At 40.6% G+C, this 23,732-nt stretch overlaps 2 protein-coding genes across 3 annotated transcripts; both read left to right on the top strand.

Moving 5' to 3' along the window:
* The first annotated feature begins 117 nt into the window (after nt 1–117).
* Nucleotides 118–5,683, top strand: anxa1a (annexin A1a). The gene is made up of 12 exons (XM_049764076.2): nt 118–277; nt 750–830; nt 1,539–1,629; nt 1,884–1,978; nt 2,733–2,846; nt 3,088–3,178; nt 3,656–3,735; nt 4,492–4,636; nt 4,718–4,813; nt 4,912–4,970; nt 5,041–5,163; nt 5,258–5,683. The coding sequence occupies exons 2-12, from the start codon at nt 771–773 to the stop codon at nt 5,315–5,317; spliced, it is 1,014 nt and encodes a 337-aa protein (XP_049620033.1). The 5' UTR covers nt 118–277; nt 750–770; the 3' UTR covers nt 5,318–5,683.
* Nucleotides 5,684–5,839: 156 nt separating this feature from the next.
* Nucleotides 5,840–20,442, top strand: mfsd3 (major facilitator superfamily domain containing 3). Of its 2 annotated transcripts, none has more exons than XM_049764068.2 (6): nt 5,840–6,326; nt 6,793–7,584; nt 13,636–13,783; nt 15,587–15,687; nt 16,750–16,859; nt 18,463–20,442. In XM_049764068.2, the coding sequence occupies exons 2-6, from the start codon at nt 6,885–6,887 to the stop codon at nt 18,667–18,669; spliced, it is 1,266 nt and encodes a 421-aa protein (XP_049620025.1). In that variant the 5' UTR covers nt 5,840–6,326; nt 6,793–6,884; the 3' UTR covers nt 18,670–20,442. The 2 variants fall into 2 exon arrangements, with proteins under 2 accessions (XP_049620025.1, XP_049620026.1); XM_049764069.2 differs by having other exon boundaries at nt 5,840–6,439.
* Nucleotides 20,443–23,732: the final 3,290 nt, after the last annotated feature.

Genomic DNA, 23,732 nt, shown 5'->3' with positions numbered 1-23,732 from the left:
AATAATACCTGAATACAAAAAGTGCATTGAATAAATGCACAAACTGCATAAGGAGGAGCTATAACTTGGTCACCATTTCATTTGAGTTTTTCTTTTTTTTCCCCTTGAAGCTCAGCTCAAGGATGAGAAACAGGCGGTGTTAAAGTCCAACTAAGGAGGGGAGTATGGGACGGGCTCGGTTCTAGGTGGAGTTTGTCATGAGTATAAATGAACTCCCTCTACCCGACTACCGCCCCTGCAAAGCTCACTCCCACGTAAACGTCTCTCCAGCCTCACGGTAAGTCTTGTTGCTAAAATAAACAATCTCAAGAATGCTATCGGGCTTCTCTCTGTGTTATTTAAATGCGCAAAAGCTTTCAGCTTGCTGTACTCGATTAAAGTTCTTTCTTCCGCGGCGTTGAAGTACAATTTGATGTGGGTGTGGCCGGAAATGTTTGTTCACTGTTACGCATCTAGAAGCAATAAAAAGTGGGTTGAGATTACGCAGGTAAATAATGCACGACATTGTCTGATATATGCACACACCGCTCACGAGATACATCCGTGTTAGTGGTAATCGTGGGTGTGGCCAGGCAGGCAGCCTCCGCATGCTTGCCATCATGGAAAACCACAAAACTAGCTGTATATGATCATAGTTTCGGAAGGCAGTTTTAAAAATGCCATTATTGCCTCTCAATGTAATTTTTGGACTCGTGTTTCCTTTTTATTCCTCAAATATATTTACACCTTTCTATGTCCTCATCTGACAGTGTCCTTCAGCCAGCCCCACCATGTCTTTCATCAAGGAGTTCATGATGCAGACAGTCTATCTGGGCATGCCCGATGAGTCAGTAAGTCACTGTGGTTCTGTTCCAGTTGCTAAGGCCAACTACTATGTTTGTTCCTTTTTTTCTCTTCCTGTGGTATGCTGGGTGGAAAGTTTTCCTGGCATGGTTCGGAGAAAAGGAAAGAGGAGGGAACATAAAATGATAGCAAAGAGAAGAGCGAATGAGTGTAAAGTTTAAAAGTTTAGAAACAGAAGAGGGGTAGGGCAGTGGCAGTATGCATGACTATTACGTAAGACAAAGGGAGTATGGCGAATGGAGATTCTTTTTATTCCTCAAAACTCAGTAAAAGCAGTATTTCTTTGTCTTGTGTGACTCAACGAAACAGGAATTTGAGACCCTCCCTATCTAAACTCTTCTTGCTCACCAATCCTCTGCTTCAAGGGTTGCACAAGGTTGTTCTGCATCGTCTTGTGTTAAGCTCTTCTTGTTCACTACAAGGATGTTCACGACCTAACTTATTCACCATGTTAAAAGGCTTGTTTTTGGCCTTTGTTTTGTTTTGCACAACTCTTGTTGAGGAAGAGCATAACATACAGTACAGTATGCCCTAGTATCTTTTTGTTATTGTTCATTGACTTAATAAATTAACTTAAAGATGGGGTGTAAAATGAAATAAGGTGAAAGAATGCACAGTCATGCACACAATGGTGTGATGATAGGTCAATATTTACCGAACACTAGCACTAAAGACTAATCTGCGTTATCGCTCAGGTCCTGAAGAACGAAGGGACAGTGAAGGCTTCACCAAACTTCAGCGCCAGTGGTGATGCAGCTGTCTTGGACCAAGCCATCAAGGCAAAAGGTGATCTCAAAATGCGTAGGGACTCTGAGGAAGGCTTGCCAACTTCTCAATTGTGACATCATGGGGACAGAAAAGAGCCGCCCCCTGTAACTTAGCACCCCCTGCTGGTAGCACTCACAAGTACATCTCTGCATGAGCCAACAGCTATTTTCTGCTATTTTCTTATTTTTTTAAAAGTTTGAATACATATCTGTGGCACTCGGATGCATTATAGCATAAATCGTGGGTCTTTTTCACATTGTCATTTCATGCAGGTGTGGATGAGAATACCATCATTGAAATACTGGTGAAGAGGAACAATGAGCAGAGGCAACAGATTAAAGAAGCTTACCAGCATTCCAGTGGGAAGGTAGGAAAGGGTATCCACAACTTGTATGTAAAAAATGTAGCTCTTGGAATAACTCCCTAAGTTCAGTGAAAAAGCTAATCAAATAACGAAACTTTTTTTTGGAGCATTGCGAATGTGTAAATTTAGATATTGCCCAAAATATCGGTTTAACTAAAACAAATATGGTATTAGAGAAAATATTTTAAGCTGAATTGTGGACATTTTAGGCAGACAGATGGCAATGCATGACATACAGTAGTTCTTTTTAGGCAAACATGTATTGAATGTAAGGCCAGGGGCGTGCCTCGTCTGTCTGCACGCCATTGTGTCCTCTGTTGTCTTTGCAATACTTCACGAAAATTTGTCACTTTGAAATCGCTCCTTCTGTGTGTGGCTGCAGAGACTGCGTGGCAGTCAAGTGACTGCCTGGCTCAATATGATTGGTGAAATGGAGTCAGACGTCATTAGTGGTTACATTGAATTGGTGAAACAGTCATGTGACAGAGCCTCAGGCGAAAGTCTGTCTGACAAACTGAGGGAAAAAAAAAGATTGCATAAGAGTTATTAGATAAATAAAGTAGCAAATGTAATGCAGTCTAACTGATTAGAAGTAGACTTTCTGCTTTACAAAAATACTTTAACAAAGAAGAAAGTATGTTGAATTTTAACTACTCTGACGTGCAATTTATCCTGAAAGTCATTCAGTGTTTTAATAAGCCACTCTGTTCATGCAAAGTACTTTACATTATATAAAATATGTGTTATTCCTTTAAAGCCTCTGGAGGTGGCACTGAAGAAGGCGTTAAAGGGAGATTTGGAGGATGTGGTCATGGCTCTGCTGAAAACGCCGGCCCAATATGATGCCCAGCAGCTGAAACTGGCCATGAAGGTACATGTGCACTCATTGCACCATTCCCTTCCTCTCATGCTCATGAGCCAAAGGGAACTGCTGTTGCACTTTAGAGGTCAACACTGATTTAAGTTTGTAGCTCACAGTCATTTGTTGTAGCGCTCCGCCCATTTCCATGTATTCTTTTTGGCTTTTCCCATTGGGCTAGTAAAAGGTGTTATGAAAGGCTGCTCATGATAGAGCACTGAATTAACCCTTTTCTATTTTATCTCTGTTTCAGGGTTTGGGAACAGATGAAGACACCCTTGTTGAGATTTTGGCCTCTCGAACCAACACGGAGATTTTGAATATAAAGAAGGCCTACAAAGAAGGTGTGTGCATCCCAATGCCAAGCGGCAATCTTATATTTCATCCGGAAAGATCTGCGTAAAAGTATTGGGCCACCACAGTTTGTAGTTGTACGGTTATTTTTTTTTCCCATAGCGCTCATTTGGACAATTCTACTAAATCTAAAACATTGAATAATTATTGTTTTTATTTGTTTAAAATGTGTAAACAATAAATCGAAGTGAAAGTCATGTAAATTATGACTTTGCATCAAACTTGGTACAAAGAAAATGCAATACTATGAAGCACATAAGGAGCAAAGGTGTGAGTATACACATCTGAAAAGGAGTGGGAAGAAGTAGGACTTCGACATTAATGTAAATAGTAAGCCTGCTACGATTTGCAGGACTATGCAAAAACTAAAAAAAAAAAAAACTAACAAAACAAACAAAAGCACAGTAACATATGGGTGATGTTGAAATACAAGACATGCTTGAAATGTTTGTGCTATGGCTGTTAAGAATACAAAAAGGACCTGGAGGAAGACGTCAGATCTGACACCAGCGGAGACTTCAGGAATGCACTGATGTCACTCTGCAAGGTACAGTGTGTGCGCGCGATTCCATGTGAACCCAGTCTTTATTTTCTTACAGGATGTTTGAGGTGGATTTTGTTCACTCTGTCTTTCACAGCTGCAGAGTAGTCTAAGGTTAAGGCAACATACCACTCCCCTATTTTTCTTAAAATAAATCCATCACATCCCAATATTTACATATTAGTATAGCATTTATGAATTTAAACTGTTTTTATACTGTATACACAGATAAAAACTATGGGTATACAGAATATTTCATTACCATAACTAATTATATTCTGATTCACAGTAATCCAAGTTTTAGGTTTCAAAAAGATAGTCATCCTTTATTTATATGTTGCTCTTTTCTGTGTAAAGACAAGGGCACGTTTTTTGAAAAGGAAAAAAAAAAATCATTCTGTGAGCACACAGGGAATGAATTGTAAACAAACATTGTAATACCGCTACAGGATCTGGGCAGGGACATCATCCTCCTGAAGGCATTAGCTAAAAATCATCTTGCATAAAGCTGTTTCCTTGTAAGCTTGCCAGAGGTGGGAACGATTCAGAATGTGACAAACACGCTTTACATCATGGGTAATGTTCCCATAATAAATTTATTTAAAACATTTACATCAAAACCACCGCCATTGATAACCATAACAGGGAAATTTTTATCCAGAAAAAGGATTGTCATCTACGTGACACTGTGTCTTATCCTTGTTAGTGTATTTTGACACTTTAATTTGAAGAATGATGATTGCCATAATGTTTCTCTCACAGGCCAACCGCACGGAGGGAGTGTGTGAACAGCTGATCGACAGCGATGCCAGGGCTCTATATGAAGCTGGAGAGGGAATGAAAGGCAAAGACAGCTCCGTTTTCATTGAAATCCTTACTGTCAGGAGTGCCCCTCATCTCCGTGAAGGTCAGCTAGCTCGTTGCCCTCCCCTGCAGTGTCTGTCCTTTTAGCTCATGCCTCACATGACTCCTCCCTCTTATTTTTCAGTGTTTCAGAGGTACTCAAAGTACAGTAAAGTGGATGTGGCCAAAGCAATTGACCTGGAGATGAAGGGTGACATTGAGAATTGCCTCACAACATTAGGTAAAGGAAAAATCCTATGCTTTAAACCTCATCACCCCAAAAACACATTGGTCATAAATATAATGTAAAGTACATCTGGTCCATTTCAATCATTCTAGTGAAGTGTGCTGGGAGCAGGCCTGCTTTCTTTGCGGAGAAGCTCTACTTGGCCATGAAGGTGTTGTATGCACAGAATATGATCATACAGGGGATTTTGTACCGTCTGCTCAGGCTCTTTTGTCTTTTAGGGATCTGGAACCCGCAAAAACATCCTTACCCGTATTATGGTGAGCCGCTCTGAAAAAGATTTGAAACTAATCAAGGCTGAGTACAAGAAGAAATATGGCAAGACACTCTATCAGGATATTTTGGTGAGAAACAGAGTTCTTCTACACGTCATCGATACATAGTTACCAGATAATCCAGAAGTTAGAAAAATAAAACCCTGGTTTCTTTTTCTTCCAGGATGATACTAAAGGAGACTATGAGAAGATTCTGCTGGCTCTCTGTGGGAGTGAGAATTGATTTCTCAGCTACTGACTGAGCTCTCATATAGTCGCTGACAAGGCCATTTAACTAAAGGCTCGCCTCCAAATCCAGCTGTGTAAAATGACATTAAAACAAATATTAACATCAATGAGAAAAGACTTACTATTCCATCTCAGCATTTGCTTAGCAGATACAATATGATCCCATGAAGAAATTAATTCTACACTCACCATGGATATAAGTTAGCCAAAACATGTGTTGACTGACATAATAGGTGCTTGAAAGAAAGGAGATCAGTTAATGCAACACTGCAACTGAAATAGCTTTCTCATGTGACAATTATACTGTATAACTGTGCAACCGAAGGAGCTTCTGCAAATAAAAGCATTTTTTTTTTCTGTGGTCCGTCAACTTTTAAATGTCAGTCGATACTATACATTTCCAGACACAAACCATATTAAAAAAATGCTATTGCAACACACAACGTATACATTGAAAAAAATAACCATTGTAACATTGTTTAAAAAGTACCATTAAAAGCTTGTTTGCAAAGTGCTTTGACAGACAATATAGTCCCTAAAACAAAAAAGTCTTCTATAAAGAGTCACTATATTTCGGGGAGAAAAAAAAAACAAAAAACAAGAAAACTTTAGAAACCAATGCAATAATCCAAATGACACCAAAATGGCTTCTGAAAGATGATAAAAATAGAAACATAATACATACACATTTTAAGACAATACTTGAAACCAAAATAGTTGTGAAAACACAATGTTGAAAGTTAAATAATTGACCAAAAGCAGAAAGATATAACTAGAAATATTACTTTTAAACAGTGATTACGCTCCAAGTCTGACAACACAAATAAATAAAAATTAATAACGTTCGAATTTATTTATTTACAGGTCATCAACAGAATTAAAGGGTTGCCAGATTTGATAAACTGCTCTCGTTTGATAACACCAGAAGGGGAGTTATCTTTTTCGTACCTGGCAACCTTGACGAGCACCGATGTAAACATGACAACTCGAGAGCGGGGACGACGGTGAGCTAGCGCTAGGCTAACCAACTTTTATGTTGTCAGTAAGGTCGATCTACTCTCAGATACGTTATAAACTAACCAACAACAAAAAAGATCGTCCGGAAGAGTTCACGAAGGTGACGTGCGTGTTTTAAAGCCATTCGCATGGCTGACGGAGCTTGCCAGAATACAAGCTAATTGTAGCTAAGGCAATGTCACAGATGGTTTTAACAAGTTAGCGTACGCAAATAAAGCGAAGTAAAATTGTTTGCATGAACTAAAGTTGATATGAATAAAATAACACAGCATGACATCAGTATTCCACGCATTGTCATGCATGCATGGTTTCTGTGGCTACCGTTAGCGATATTCCTGATGACCAGGGCTGGTAGATGGACTTGAATGTCACACTATATTAAGGCTTGCAGGATGGCTCAATGAAAATGTTAGCGTTATTAACCTTGAATGTCATACGATTTTACAATTTCAGGTTATTTGAGTCGGCCTTTTTATCTGCTGCTCCAGAGTCCAAACGATGACTACAACCTGACCGATGGACCACTGCACGCTTGGAGCAAGATCATGAATGACAAATTAGTTTTCTTGGGCCTGCTGTACTTCGTCCAGGGCATCCCATACGGCCTCCAATCTTCCCTGCTTCCCGTCTACTTGCGTGGTGCTGGCCATTCCCTGACACGTATTGGCTTCACCAAGATCCTCTATTTCCCATGGGTTCTCAAGGTGCTTTGGGCCCCTTTGGTAGACAGGATTGGCACCAAGCGGCGTTGGCTGGTGGCAACGGTCTCTGGACTGGCACTGACATGTCTCACCAGTTCTGCTCTGGCTCCGGAGATGCACATCTGGGGAGTAGCAGGAACCCTGCTCGCCATGAATACCCTGGCCTCTGTTCAAGATATTGCAGTGGATGGAGCGGCAGTTGGTCTGTTGAAAGGTCGCGGGGAGCTTGGGCTGGGCAACACAGCTCAGGTTGTGGGCTATAAAGCTGGATCGGTGTTCGCTGGAGGCGGACTGCTGGCTGTGATTGACGTGGCCGGGTGGAGCTGGATGTTTATGCTGCTGACGTTCGTGTATGCAGGGGTGGCCCTGTTTGTGTGGGGGGCTCCTGTGTTGGATGAGGATTCTCTGAGGAGCCAACAGGCAGATGGCAGCAGAAGAGGAGGACAGGGAGTTGATGCTTTGATGCCATGGAGGGTATGGAGGAAGTTGCTGGCTGTCCCAGGCACCGCTTGGACCGTTCTCTATGTACTCACATACAAATTGGGTGAGTTTGAAGTTCGAACAAGCACATGTGCACATATAGCTCATATATATATATATATATATATATATGTGGCCCACCTCAACATCCTTTGTGACCTGCTAAAGCAAGTTATGTCATATTTCTTCTTAAAATCTTACAATCAGATGTGATTTTTTTTATTAGGTGTGAAAGTGAGGCTCCTTACTAACGCACACATATTTTCTGACATAAACATTAATGCACAACTGAGACGTACACTGACAGGTCTTGTGAATCCCAGGCAATGTACTTTTTTTATTGTTTTGGAAGGCATGCATGGATCAAACTCACCGCTAGATGTCACTGTTGGCGTGTCTTTAAAATGATAGTCTTGGTATCGCACGGGAAAAAGTAGATGGTTAAGTAATGGCGGAAAGAAACCGCCTCACTGGTCAGGAGTTTGAATTGGGATGTATGGATTTAAATTAAGTAAATGTATTCTCACTGCAAAACAATACAGCAGTGAGTATGTGTTTGTATGTAGGTAATTTTTTTTGTCAACAACATAGTTCTGGGGGGGAAATGAAATTTAAGAAAGTTTATGATCATTTCAGTCAGTGTGTGTGGGTGAAAAAGTATATAACTTTAGAAGCAAAAGAGGGATTACAGAAGGATTACAGTGTCTTTGTTTCATGCCGTTCCTAAACTGAAAAGCTAGAGCGCTTCATTCCGCTGCGTGTTTGTGTGTGGGTGGTGGAAATGTAATTGTATGTGTCCATTTACATAGCATTCACTTATACACACGTTAGAATGCTTTGGCCTTTTGTTTTGAAGTCATATGTGTGTTTTTGAGAGAGTGTTCCGTAATCGGATGAGCCTCAACAGACGACACTACTAGACAGAATATAAGGCTGGCTGGAGCCCCTAATCTGTCTCGGGAGCAAACCCCCACCCTAAAGCACTCTCTCTGTCTCCCGAGCCCATGGGTGCAATCAGCCGCTTCTAATTTAGCTGTTTTCATCATTACTACTTTGCATTGCTGATTTATTGACATCGATATCACTTGTTTGCATTGCTCAACCTTAAAGTTTCCTCCTCACCTTTGCATGTAAAAGCAATGTTTTGTATGTAATAGTTTGGGCCTCGGTGCTGCAATGTTATTTCCAGTTAAAGACGGTTTTGTTTTTGTTGCAGTGATGTGGGTGTGTGTTTGTGTGAGACCGGTGATCTCCCAGTCTGGACCCCCCCCAATCACACCCCCAATCGTCTTTGTTGGCACACAAATACGAGACGATGCCCCTTTTTCTCATCTCTGCCTAATGAACTCTTGAGTTTGGTTGCCATTAAATGCAGTCTGAGCTGAAGTGTAACCTCTTGGTTATCAGTAACTACAGCCATGTCATGGGCATCTTGGCATCAGTGACAAAGGAAACAAACAAAAACTATATAAGCTTATCTTTTTTTTATGACTTTATAAAAGTGAATGTGGCTTGATGGTTATTCGTATATATGTGCCCTGTCATTGAGTGGCCACCCGTGCAGAATTGTACGCGGCCCCTCACCCAGTTAAGCACTCGTGCTCAGCACCATTGAAAAGTGACCACCCCCCCAAATTAAATTTGTGGTCTGAATGAAGTGGGCAAATCTTCCTAGAAATGGCATCAAATCGGTATTAGCGTCCACCCTGGACTGTTTCCACAGACATGCTTTCGGAGCGGATGCTTGTGGGGGAGGAGAAGAACTTATGGCGACAGGAGGATATTTTCCAGAAGGCAAAAGGACTTGCAGGGATGGAAGGCTGATGGAAGGGATGAATTAATGAACAAGCACCACATGGTGCCCTGAGAGGGACAGAACAACATGAGCATAGAAATAAACACATTTGGCAATGTTGAAGTTGAATGTTGAACTTTGTTGGTGCATCTCGTCCTTACTTCATTGACCATATTTCATAGAATAAAAACGGTTTTATTTGAATGCCACAAGAAAACACTTTTCTTATCCAATGAGCACTCGAGTGGCGGTTACTGATTGTGTTGGCCCCTCAAAAATGTAGCAATGCTGTGATTTTCAGGGATTGCCTCTCTATTTTATTTTTCTGCAAGCTGTATTTATATATATTTACACAATATGTCTTATCTGCAGTTTTGGGAGTAGATAGTATGTGCAGTTACATTTTAACCACTTTCTTAAAGATGCATTATTGACCAAAATTGTTATTTGCGGTTATTACTCGGTTCATACCAGTTTAAATATTCTATCAATTTTTGTTTCCCTGCATTGGGAACAAACGAAATGCAAACCTTGATTCAGGTGAAAGAGGGTCTCCAAGTTCCCACTTAGCAGAACTGTGATGTCTTTTTATACTGTTTATATCATCCTCTCATAGAGGTCGACTTGCACTTCTGTACAAATGTACTTTGTGCACCTCCTCAATCTGCGGCAGAACTGAAGCAAATCAGTGTCTTCTTCCACTATGTCAAAGACTGTCAGCACACGTCTCGCAAATGACAAGAGGAATGAAAGGAGCCGCTTGGATCGGCTGTGTTCGCACCCACAACAGCGGCTTTTTCAAAGTGCACCATGCTTGGTCTGTGAAGATACATTTGCGAGTTAGAAGAACTCCATGACATCTGTACCGATAGTTATTCCTCAAACTAATATACGCAGAATATTTTGAAAATGATTTTTGCCCAGGTTGTTAAATGCTTTGTTTCCAAAGCTCTGAGAAATTCTTGTGCTGAGTGACTGAGTGTCCTCAGCAATCTCTGCAGCCTTTTTAACATTAGCTACAACATGGACCTGAGAATTTGACCTCACTGTCCCCGCCGACCTCTCACCCTCATCTCGCCTTGATCCTACCCTGATCCCTCTCCACACCCAGCCCCCATGCATGACATATAAACATTATATTGTAAAGCGTGTGCACATCTCATGTCACAACACATGGGATAAAGGTTTGGTGTCGTGTTTTTTTTTTTTTTTTGGTCAGCCTGTTTATTAGGTAAGCAGGGTTTCCGTAAAAGGTGATTCTGTAACAATCTCAGAGTTATATGGGCTTTGTGGTGGAACACGTGCTCTCAGAAAATTATTTCTGTTATGAACACCAATCGAAATAATCACAGGAAGCGCTTCACCTCCTGTACGCACCATTTATGTGTTATAAAACTGTTCTTTTTCTGGTTTGGTAACTGGTGAATGTGTATTGACTTTGAGCTCTCAAAATAAACTGCAGGGGGCTCACCGGGTCTCAATAATATGTAACGTCTTATAAAAATCGGTCCGTTAGTTGGACAAGTACACCAGACAGGTGTCTGGCAGGTCTTACATTGTAAGTTATGCCATTTAATTAATTAAGACAATAATATTAGGACACCAAATTACTATTTTACATAACCTCAACCCTTCCCAACCTTTACTCAATTAAATACTACATTTAAATAAGATATTTAATGTTCAGACTAATGAATGTTTTTTTTCTAGATATTAATTCATCCATCATGTTCAATGCAAAATTTGATGCCAGAAAAAAAAGCAGTGACAGGAGCAAAAAAAAAAAAAAAAAGACTGTTGGCAAAACTAGTCAAGGTAAAAAAAGAACATGAGTCCATATTTCAAATTGTCTTTGGAAATCAACCATTCATTGTTATACTGTACTATATGCAGTACATTGTGACCAATGGTGTCAAAAGCTTTAAACTCCAATAATGTCACTCGGACAAAGCGTTTCAATACACTCGCCTCAATCTGTGTGTCACTTCCCTTTTTAATATTAAAGAGTTTTGTTACTCTCAGTATATTTTTGTGGCATCTGTCTCTAATGTAAACACAAACAGTACAGTTTCTTTGAGCCTGACATCCTCCTCTGTTTCCTCCTCACTAACCTCGTAACAATATGTGTGTTGTTGTGCCCCTCGACCCCCACCTCCGCTCTTGCTTTGTCGCTAACTGTCTCCATCTCTGACTGCTCTCCTTTCTCGCTAGTCATATTTAACTCACATTTGGCGGAAATAAATGCATCATGATTGTCATTTCCTGCTTTCTATCAGCTTCTTTGTTGCCCCCCCTACCTACATTCATCTTTTGTTCCCATTGTTTCTCTCATTTTATTCATTGCGATGACTTTCTCTTGGTTTATTTCTTTTTTCCTGCCACACTATTTTTGTTGCCTCCTCATTGATTCTGTCCTTTCCCCTTTTTCTTTCGCCTCTGCTCTGTTTGTTTAATCTTTGCACATCTAATGAAATCCCTGCTGAAATGGACAATCGTTGCTTTGAGAATATTAATAGAATGGAATAATCAGTGTGGGTGTGTTTGTCAGCACCCCCCCCCAACCCACATCTTTTAAAGAAATAATTAGTTGAATGCGGGTCTATGGAAGCTCTGAGCTCAACAACAGACGAACATGTAGAGGAGCACGTGTAAACAACCCTGGCATTATGGGAATGACTGCTAGTTCCCACTTAGAGTGATCCATGTTGGACTGATGAATTGAAAAAACCTACCTCCTGAATTTGTCATTATTTTAGCACATTTGTATCATGTAGCCAATTTCCCACTCCAAGAAATGGTAAATGGTGTGCCCTCTCAACTCAGCAACTAAACGATTTAATCAAATTAATCGACAACTACAATCGACTAATCGTTTAGCGAGAATTTAAAATTTAACTTGAATTTGTCCACGTCCTCCAATGTCAGCTGTTTGTAGTTGTTCATGAAGACAGACTGATTATCTTTAATTTTTATTAAAACAAGACATTTGCAAACACTTCCTTGTAGTTTGGGAAAACCAAAAGTGCACCAGCAGCGGAATCAGTTTCAAGATTTAGTTGAGAACAACAGCCTAGTTAACCCCAAATGTCTTCATGCATCCTTCCCATGTGTGCCATGTTTTATTTTTTTGTTTCTCTCTGTCAATTATGCAAAAATCAGCCACTACATAAAAAAATATATATAGCCACTAGGATCTTGTATTTATTTAATATCACAGAACCCAACTTTATACTACATTCTTTTGTTTTATAATTACTTTTGTTAAACCAAATAATGGCACATGAGATTTTCCCCAAAGGATTAACTTAGTCCTTTATCAAACGATTACTTTTAAAATTGCCTCTGCACAGTGTTTGACCCCCCGCAGTGTTTGTATATAGTGACTACCGGCTATAATAAGTGTGTAAACTGCCAGCAGGGAAAGATGAGTGACAGAAGTCTAAGAAAGACACATGTTAGCAGCACAACAAATCCACATTTCCTTCTCCACATTTCTTTTTGTTGGTTCGTCACACCACTGTTCAAGCTGTGACACACTCACTCTGTTCCTGCGCTCCCGATCATTGGGAGCGTCTCAGATTTTTTTTCCCCGTGCAGTCTGTTTCATGTGTCTCTCTTCCTCTTTCTCTATTTTTGTTTGTCTCCTGGCTGACTGAGTGAGCGAGTCGTTGGTTGTGTTGTGCGTCTTTGACAGCAACCTGGGAGCCAAGCTGTCACTCATGCAGCTCCTTGGTCCCACTGTCTTTCTGAAGTCAGTCTCCATTAATATAATAATGGCGTGTAGTCGGCACCACTGAATATTTTACTGTAATGTTCAGCAGAACATTACCCCCGCACTCAACACCACACAGAAGTGTGACTGCCTGACAGAAACTTTTTATTTTGACTGAAAGGTCTGTCTGATGTCTGCGTCATCTTGGAAGTTCTGGGGGTTTTGTTGTGTTATCCTTTTGGTGCGTTCGGAAAAGTGCTAGGCCTCTGTTTGATAGTGACTGAGGGTATTCTTTTTCTTGTCAGCCATCTATTATTGACACTTTCCAGGAATAGGCCGAGGTGCACCACATGCCGGTTCGCTGTATGCGATTCTGTAGTCATCATCTCTTGTTTTGTTCACTCTTTCAGGCTTAACAACTTGGAATAACATTCTCATTGCGACTGACTGACTCTTTACGGAGGTGTTTTACATGTTTCGTATTCTTAAAACATTTAAATATTGAAACCTTTTTATTATTCAGTAGTCAACTGAATCTAAAGTATTTTTTTTTTTCTATTTGTCCATCCACAACATCCTCCCCGCACCCCTAATTTCCTTGTGTACAGGTGAGCAGGGTGCAGTCACCATGTTTCCCTTGTTTCTGCTGGATCACCACATGAGCGCCAGGGAGCTGGGCTTCTGGAACGGCGTCATCGCCATGGGCTTCTCCATCTGTGGCTCATCACTGGGAGGTTTACTGCTTGCTCAGTTCAGGTAACCTTCCTCAGCATATGTGTCATTTGCTATCAAGACAAAGCTCATTTGTATTTCGCTTGAAGTACAACACCACATGCTCCTTGTACCTAAATGTATTCATTGCAGCAAAATAGTTATTCTGTGTGGATTGGTTTTAATTTCATAATCTAATTTTATATGATTTTTTTATTTTGCATTTCTGAATGTTAGGGCACTTTGCATCACATGTAAATGTACACGTAAAACCGGATGAGTTGTCCTTTGAAAGAAATAACTTGTTCTGGAAGACAAAAATGTGCATGAAGAGCAGAAATGTAGCACTAGCGATACAACAGTGATGTGCAGGGTCCTGTCATGACTGTCAAAATCACCCTCTTTATCATTTTGTTCTTAACTTTTTTTTTCTTCCTTTTAAGTTGTTTTTGAGGACACAACTCACTCTGGTGCCTGCTGCCTGTTTCACTACAATTTCTATGATGCTCTCCTGTGTGTGTGTGCATGTGTGTGTGTGTGTGTGTGTGTGTGTGTGTGTGCATGCGCGTACTGGCTCAGTATGTTCTGTAATTTAAGTAAACATAGCTTTGTTGGAGAACTCAGGGAACCCCCCGTGTGGTGTGAGAACAGCATGAGTAGCAAATTACGCCCACAAACATATGTGTACATGTGCAAATATACACACAAACTCTTCAGGGCGCGCACACACAATGTTTATCTTCATTTTGAATATGCTTACCAACATAGAGGCCAAATTTGAGAGTTTTTCCTCCCTTGTTATTGGCGTTAGGAAAGCTCCAATTCTTGGACATCAGAAGGATTCACCTGAGCAATTATCCTGTGGTGTGGACTGTTTTTCGTCGCTGATTTGCTCTGATAAAGGTTCTCATGGACAATTACAAGTCTTAAACCTGTTCAATGTTCATGATAGCGTGTGGTCAATACAGAGTTGGGCTAAGTCTCACTGACTGTGTGATTGACAGATGTTCCATTAGGAAGCAATTTGAAGTTGCCAGACACAAAAAGAGGAGCAACTTTTAGAGTATTTGGCTCATATATGACAGACATTGGTATATTGACCATGTTATATACGACCATATCGTATTTAACTGTATTTACACATTGACAGTTTTGATAGGAGTAAAAACTGTTTAACACAGTTAAATATTAACCAGATATAAATAAAGCAATCTGCAATTATATTAAAGAATATAATCTCCCTACTTCGTGGATACAGTTTGGTTAAAGTCAAACAATCCTTTTTGAGAGCGTTAAGATATCCCCAAATGCAATAAATGATTTAACTGCCAACAAGGTCTGACAGTCCATACAAGTGACTTAATTTTATTTGATGCCATATAAAATGATATTTACTGACATCCTAGATGTTTTTTCTCTCCCTTAGATCATCACGCACACACCAACACACACACTGTCTGTTTGAGTGGCAGGTATCCCCTGAGTGATTGGCACTGTTAATCCTTGATGTCAAAAAGCAGTGTGGGTTCATGTGCATGCGTGTTTGTGTGTGTATATTAACAGTGATTAATTATCGTCCCCATGCTGGGGTTCTCGTTAGCTTATTGATTACGTCATGAACCAAAACCACAGGGGGATGATTTTCTTGCTCTAACAGCGACTCAATTAGTGTCTGGGGACTTGTTTACTTAAGCAACCGTGTGTGTGCTTGCGCGTGCGTGCGTACGTGGATTCCTGTGTGTATGTAAAACACGGAGAGAAACTGAGAATGTCTTGTCACTGTCAAGACAAAGCAAAAAAAAAAAATTAAAATTCTGATCTCTGCATCATTTATTTGTCTCTCCTTAGCATTGGCGCGCTGATGCGACGTGTGTTTGTCTTGCGGACCATCAGCATGGTCTTCCAGAGCTCCTTACTCACGGTGCTGGAACCATCGCCGCTCATGAAAGGTGAGACAATACAGTCAATTTTGTTTTTTTTTGCCCATGCTTGAGGAAAAAAAAGGGTTGGCCCTAATTGTGCCACCTTAATTTTCTCTGGTTGGCTTGTGTTGTTCTGGAGTAGCTGTGGTGCATTTAAGAACATGTAGAACGATGGGAAAAATGATGACACGAGTGTTTTACCCCTAATTTCTTTCTTTTTTTTAGGTTACACCCCAATAAAAAATCCTCTTATATAACACGATAGATAAGTTGAGTCTCAAATGAATTCAAGTTTAAAATAGTTTTATGCAACACTAATGTTGATATTAATTCCTTCCAAGGGGCACAATGTAAAATATGATGGTAATAACTGTCTATAGGACAAACATAAGTAGTATAAGAAAAATAAAAGTCATATACATTATTCAAAGGAGGTTGGTGTTCTGTCTCCAGAGAGCCATTCAGTCGTTATTGCCTGAATGACACGTGATTGAGTCACGCAGTTCATCTCAAAGCATTTGGGAATCAGATGAGCGCCATTCTTCTCCGCAAGTTGTCTGTTCCTCATTTCAGCCTCTCAGACTGAAATGAAGGCCTCTCCCCGCTCTTTAAAGCCAAAAAGAAAAAAAAAAATCTGGGAAAATGGAACCAGAAAGAAAAGAAAAGGGGAAAACATTCAGTTTCTGAATTTTCAATATTACATGATAACCTTCTACTTCCACGGCTCCAGTCTGATTGTTGTGTGTGTGTGTGTGTATGTGTGTCTTGTGTGATTGAAGAGTCTTATTGTGCACAAACTCTGGCAGCTTGAGTGAATAATTCAGCATTTGCAGGAGCAGTGACAGATCAGCTCTGTGGTTCCTCTGTGTTTCTCACCGACACCTCTCTGCGCTTTCCCTTGGAGGATAACACTACATGTGTTTTGGGGACAAATCAGGGGGTGGGGGGTGGGGGTGAACGTCGGCAGCGAGAAAATTGTTTTCTGCAGCGTGCTTTAAGTTCGGCGAGAGGTGTCGTCGCAAACACGGGCGGGCTAAAGATGATCTTTCTATAGTTGCCTTGCCACTTTGTAAATGTTGTCTCCCTCAGGTATGGCCGTTTTGAGTATGAGCGTTCAACACTTCCTGGGTGGTCTGATCACCACGCTCACTTTCACCACCATGATGCATTGCACTCAAAGGGCTGAGGAGAGCATTCAGGTAGGAGTCACACCAGATTTTTTTTCCCCTTCAGTGTGAGTTCACCTCCAGTCGACAATTTGATCTCTTCTTTGTTTCTTTGCACTTTACCCACACATCGTCTATCTCAGTTTAATTGTACTGCTTTGGGATGTTAGGTGACTTCCTGCAACAACTAAAGGGAGGTAGTCAGGCAAACAGCAGCGCACCCCCTGTCACTTGTCATCAGCTGTTTCCACCTGGAAAATTTCAAAAAATCTGAGCAGACCCAATTTCTATTCAGTACTCCCTTTCTCTTTGACCCCGCCATCCCGCCCGTTCTGTTTTTGTCTCTCTCCTCACTGGAAGAGTCCCCCTCCCCTTCAAACCACCTCACTCCATTTCTTTGTCATTCTCTGGTCCTTTAAGTGCTCTCTTTTCCATTCTGACTTTTTCCCGCTTCTCTTTCGTCTTCTCCTCTTTGACATAACTCCTTTTGTCCCCGTCGTAACTGGGCCATCATTGCCTGGAGGTGATCCTTGTCATAGCGCAGCCATTCACTCAGTCAATCTCAAGGTGACAAATTATCATTTTAATTGCTTTAAGTGCTGAAGAAAGGCAGAATTAAAAAGGGGGAAAAATCACAGCCCCTTTTGCTGACATAAGGATTGCAAGAAAAAAAACAAACACAAATTTATACTTTTAAAAGGTTCTCATGACACACACACTGCTTTTTTCGCCCGACCTTGTGTGTGTGCATGCACACAGTCAAGGGAAAGCTTTAGCTGGCCGTGCACACGGAAGTACAGTATGTGCCTGTTTTTCAAAGTACAGCTATCCAGTGACTGAAAGCTGATCGTGTGAGTGACTGTTAATGGCCCCCAGGAGAAAGAAACCAAATCTGTGAAACAAGTTGCTTGGAATAAAGGAACGCCACTTAGATGTGGTCACACAAGCTCCTCGGTGTGCTTGGTCACTCTAAGCTCACCACCGTCACTCATCACAAGTCTCTTCATGATCTCCTTTGCTGTGATAAAGTGGTGATGGATGGAACTGCTCTACTATGGCTGATGTGTTTTATTATGATAATAGAACAATACCCCTATTTACAATAGGCCTATGTGGTACAGCATTTCAAGTGTATTCGCTAATGAAATATGTGGAGGAAACTGCTCGATATTTATTGTCATTCTGCCCTTAGAAGGGTTTTGCTAACTGCAGAGCGCTTGGAAAGAAAGGGAAAACTGTACGAGATTAGGTAATATCTGTTATTTGCACTCCATCCTGAAAGGCTCAAGGCTAAGATCAGATCCTTTTCTTAGTTGGCTTCCATCCATCATCATGTACATGATCTCACTCTCTTCCCTTGGTGCTTTTTTATCCATTGTCGCTTTGTACTACGTTTTGTAATCATCTTACTAACAACTTGAAATAAATGTCACATTTGTCTTTGACAACTTTTGTGTGTGTGACTACAACTAACAATCATTGTAATAACTAAATCATTTGTCGATTTCTTTTACAATTGGTAAATGACTCAGATTTAAAAAAAAAAAAATCCTCAATTGTTTGATCTTGATCAATGTATATTTCCTCTCCCTACTTACGGTATACATTTTGCTCTCATCTTTACACAATATTTTAGGCGACCCACTACAGTTTCTTGGCAACTCTGGAAGTGTTGGGAAAGCTGATGTTCAGCGCTTTGGCCGGGGGTGTGGTGGATTGCTTCGGCTTCCAAGTCGCCTTCCTCTTCTTCCTTACCCTCTCTGCTGGGACAGCATTGCACGTGTGGACGGCTACTTTTACTGGTGCTCTCAGGGAACACCAACTCAAAGAGCAGCCCAAATGAATATCAAGCTCTGGACTATAAAATCTTAGGCTAGAAGTCCACACATATACAGGTATCTTCAATTATACCCTCTGCTGCTCTGCCATAAAAAAGATGCACGTCCACACACAGTGTGCACACAAATGCAATTCCTGCCTGGACTGTAATACTTTGCAGTTAAGGTAAAATAGTGCCACATGAGTGTGAAAAAAAAGCTCCTTGGTTGCGTACCTGTGTTGTGTGGATATGAAAAGGAGCACGTAAAGTCTTAACATAACTTTAGACATTGCTGCGAGCATCTAAACAACCTAATACTAAAAATAAGCTCAAGAGAATGATCATATATATATGATCATATATTAGGTGTGCTACAAAGCACTAAAAAATTAGGATTTCAATTCCTCTTCAAAAAATCGTTACAATTAATGAGTTTTAAGTCTTAAGATTTCTTGTAGTGTGATAAAACTTGGAACAGCATCCATTTTGATGCGTGATGGGTGGCATGTAGTCCAACCATGCTCACTGTGCTGACATTTGAGATCTAGCACATTAAAGCTGTTTTTAATCATGCCATACATTTTAATGTTCTTAATCCAATAAGAACTTTAGACAAAAGCAATATCACAAGCTAATAGATGCTTACCGTCCGTACAATGTATATGGAGAAATTTCATTCTCGTGAATTTTATGGTTTACAGATTTGACTGAGACGCATGAGTACTACCTCGTATCAACAACGTATGGTAGGACGCACAAAATGTAAACTCTTGCCGCTGTGCTTAAGATTTAGTCTTAATAGACGCACAATAGTATTAATCAACAAAGCAGCAACTATCCAGCAGAGTTTTGTAAATTGCCGAGATGATGTTAAAAAGGAGCATTGCTTTTAGATGAGGAGGTTGAGGAATCATAATTGGCCCTCATAGGTTAGCAGTAGTGCTCTTTAAATAAGCTTCCTCCCGTAGCAAAGCTCAGCCTTATATGCTGCATGGTGCCATTTTGTCTCGGTTTTCCAATGGGAAGAAATGAAACGTGAAAATTAATTGCAATAAGCCTGTTCTTTGAAACTTGAAAGATCAGTGCCACATACAATACTACAATATTTTGTATTTGTGAATACGTTTCAGAAATAGTGTGCACTGTAAAGTACTGTATGTCCTATCACATATACTGTAACTCTCCATGACGCTGTATACGAGCAATCCTGGTCAAGTCAGATGTTTTCCTCAATAGATTCTAAAACAAATGCAATTGAATGTATAATATGAAAGTTAGTCTTAAATAAAGCCAGCATTCATTAAAACAAACATGCTTCTAAAAATCAAATGTATGTCTACAAATGAGTATTAGATCCACACTGAAAATAAATATATACAGAGAAATTGTCACAATTACAAGGGAAAACAATCATATGATGAAATGTGAATACAGTCAAAATCTACAAAAACTACAACTGCAATGGCCTGGTTTGTTCTTTTATAATCCAGAGGGGTTTTTAACAAATAAGAAATAAAATCTACTCAATACATGACAGGACTGCAAGGTGCCCGAATGGTTAGCACATTCGCATCACAGTTAGTTCTAAGGTTGGGTGTTCGGATCAGGGCTCTCTTCACTGTAGATGTAGTTTCTTTTCATTGTGGCTCTCATACTCCATCAATGTCACACTTGACATATTAATTACTGGTGTGGTTCAGTTGTCGTCATCTGACTAAATCACCTGACGCAAAGCACATCTCTTATCTCAACTACTGTGAGATTTGCACTAAAAATAAAGCTGCTGGGTCAATTGCAGGTCTGTAGTTTTTTTTTTGTGCGTGTGTGTGTTTGTGTGTGGATGTGTCTATGCGTGCTTTCTAAAATTTGCCTGTTGTCAATGGCGTTTTCTACTCTCGGGGTCGGGGGTTCCTGGGCGGTATTCAGGGGAGAAGTCTTGCTTTGAATATACAACATTGCTTATAGCCGGTGTGAACAGAAGACTATAGACTCTCCACTGTGGCTGGCTGAGGGCTATAAGGATGAATAGGTCCTGTGTCACAGTATCCACATCCCATGCAGCTCTAATGACACAACAAATGCTCTAAAGGGGGATTAGGCCGGCTTACACGGCCCCTCAATGCACCTCCACTTTAGACCTTCTCACCAAGTCTCATTATACTGCAGTTGTGTTTGTATAGCGAGATGGATGGACGATGCAGGTCCTGAGAGTGAGGGCTCTCCAAACAAGGGCTTTTACTTTCGTCACTGCACTAATTTAGTAAACAGACCTGTTTAATAAAGCAGGTTAATTGTGTTTTCCAGCAATAACATGAAAATGTACAACTGCAATTCTGTTTGTTACAAAAATAAATGTTGAGTAACGCATTTTGCAAGATGAAAGAAAGCTTGCAAGAACTACTGTAAAAAAAAAAAAATCCACGTCAAATTGTAGCAACTTTGGCCAAATCATTTCTAATCTCAATTCTGAAACCTGTACAAAAAAAGTGAAGTGGTTTGGATACTAGGGCTGATGAGAGTGTGACCTCCCGCTGCGGTTGCCAGGTTGACAGATATCCCCCATGGAGAAGATGCATCTTCGAAGGCCACCACTCCCACCAAGGTTAGCATCAATAGATTTGATGTGCATGATGTCATATCACAATTGTAAAAGTTACTATTGACCCAACCGTTATTCAGTGAAAATTTTGTTCAAATATTACACGAGGCATTGTCCATTCCTTATCATAATAGTCAGTCAGTATTATTTTATGTCAAGAGATCTTTGCTTTCCTCCACTGGCATCAAACAGGAGACCTTACTGACTGAACTTTGTGACATTCACTCTCTGCCAAGACTGATTCATAGATCCTTACCTCACAAACACATGATCACATCACAACAATGACACCAAAAAAATTGAACACAAACACGGGGCTTATTTTATGGTCTTCCAAGATTGGGAAGTGTTATTTGACAGTTCTCCAACTTACCTGTGGGAGAAAGCGGAAGGAGAACCAAGGAGCAAAGATGGAAGGGGTTGGCAGAAAAAGCAACATGTTTTAATCTCAGCAAACAAAGGTGTTGTATCACTTTCATTTCCTCTTTTGTCTGTTTGCGCCCAAGCGGGAGAGAGGTGTTGGCTTTTTGCACTCCTTTTGTCCTATAGCAGAATGGCCTTCTGGGAAACTTGAGTGCGCAGGCGGAGGAGCCATCAGCAGCGTCAGGTTCCACGCTTCCTTCAACAGTGTTTACATTTTGTTTATTTGCAGAATGAATGATGGATACCTTTCTCCATCTTCACTCTCAAGCTCAACTGCTCTCAGCTTTGTCGTTTTCTTATATGTTTTTTTGCCATTATACTGTTTTACACCATTACAATTTCTAGATAACAGTCTCCAATACCTATTGCATTGTTTCTTTCTTTTCCTCGTTAAGCAGAAAATTATTAGCAGTAGACACCTCTCCAAAAGACAGTTCAAGTTAATTTCAAAGTGAAATGATTTGATTTTCAAATCCAAAATTACTTTAAATCGATTCTAATGTCTAATACTAAAATATTGACTCTACGTATTTACTAGAGCCTCCAATACCCCTTGATTTCTGTATAAACGCCAGGAATGCATTCATGTTGCTTTCTGGAAGGAAACATAACTTTTTGAGATCCTTTCAAGTATGTTTGTATATTTGAAGTAATGGAAGCTGCTCTGTGGTCAAACAGATTCTGCTATCAAGTCCCTCAATGATGGCCTGGAATGTGACAAGCTGCCAGCTCATATGGTGTTGAGCCTGACTCACTTATTTCTGGTCTGTTTCTGTCTTTGGGCTCAGACTCTGTCCTTTCTAGATCCCTGTATCCTTGAAGTCCCACCACACATATACCCCCCCCCCCCCCCTCCTCCTTCCCACTGCTCCATCACACACCCCCCCCCAGCCTCATTTGGACCATTAAGGCCAAGACAGGCGAAGCCTCGTTGTCCTGTGCACACCCCACTTCTTGGCATTCATTTCCTGTCTGTCTATTTTCTGGTGCCCTCCATTTCTCCCACTCATCTCTTCTCCGCCCTCACATGCAGACAACCCGTCTGGACTAGATGTGGAAGACGCTTTGTGGCGCTCTTTAAAGGTCTGTCTGTTTATCTGGCTGACTCCATGCCTCCTGGTGATGGAGCCTATTTAGCAGCGCATGGTTTTAGTGCATTCAGCACAAAACTGTAGAAAACCAAGTCTGGACAGTAATATGCATGCGCCATATTGTAACGCAGCTTGACATGGTGGCATTATAGTATATAATGCAATGCAACACCGCATAATCTTGTTTATGCATTGTAGTAGCGTACCTTGTGTCTGTCTTAATATAAAATTAGCCGACATGCTCAACTGAAGGTTTGCATGCACATGCCGACTGTTTGTAAAATGTTACTAACCACAAATATGTATTATGTATATCACAGTGACACAATGTTCTGCATAGGATGGCCAAGCAGATAGAACCATTACTCTGCTGTTTGACATCATCGGCTATTTCGCCCTGGGCCAAAAACACATGCGCATACACACGTATGCATGAACACAGAAACTGCACACTACATGAGGAAATATGAAATCATGCATGCTGCAGCGCTTAGAGCTATACAAGCAGACACTACCAAGTATAGGCGCACACAGTGCTGTCCAACCCAATAATATTTTTGTGCATTGCTTAAAAATAACAAATGACAAACTACTCCTCAAATATTTTGCTCCTGTGTTGGTATGTGGTCAATCTGGGAAATAACCCCACATACAACGTGCTTCACAGAAAATATTATGTCGCCACTCATGTAGCCTATAAGTGGAGATCACTTAGAAAAGAAAAAATCTCAGCCTGTACCTTGAAAGCCGCACCATTGTTTTATCTGTGCAGTCTTTGAGGGAAAAAAGCTTACAGCGCAACTCTAGAGTGAAAAGCCAACTCATCCCCACCAGCGTTTGTTGTGTACTGCTTAAGCTTATCTAACACTAACACCCATCTGACAGCAGCTCCTTGTTGCTGCAAGCACCAAATTACAATGTTAAAGGAAACAAGGAAAGTTAAGGTGACAGGGAGAACAGGCATTGACACAATG

Source organism: Syngnathus scovelli, chromosome 3 (genome assembly GCF_024217435.2).
Source record: "Syngnathus scovelli strain Florida chromosome 3, RoL_Ssco_1.2, whole genome shotgun sequence".
NCBI classification, from domain to species: domain Eukaryota; kingdom Metazoa; phylum Chordata; class Actinopteri; order Syngnathiformes; family Syngnathidae; genus Syngnathus; species Syngnathus scovelli.
This window is presented reverse-complemented; position numbering and strand designations above follow the sequence as displayed.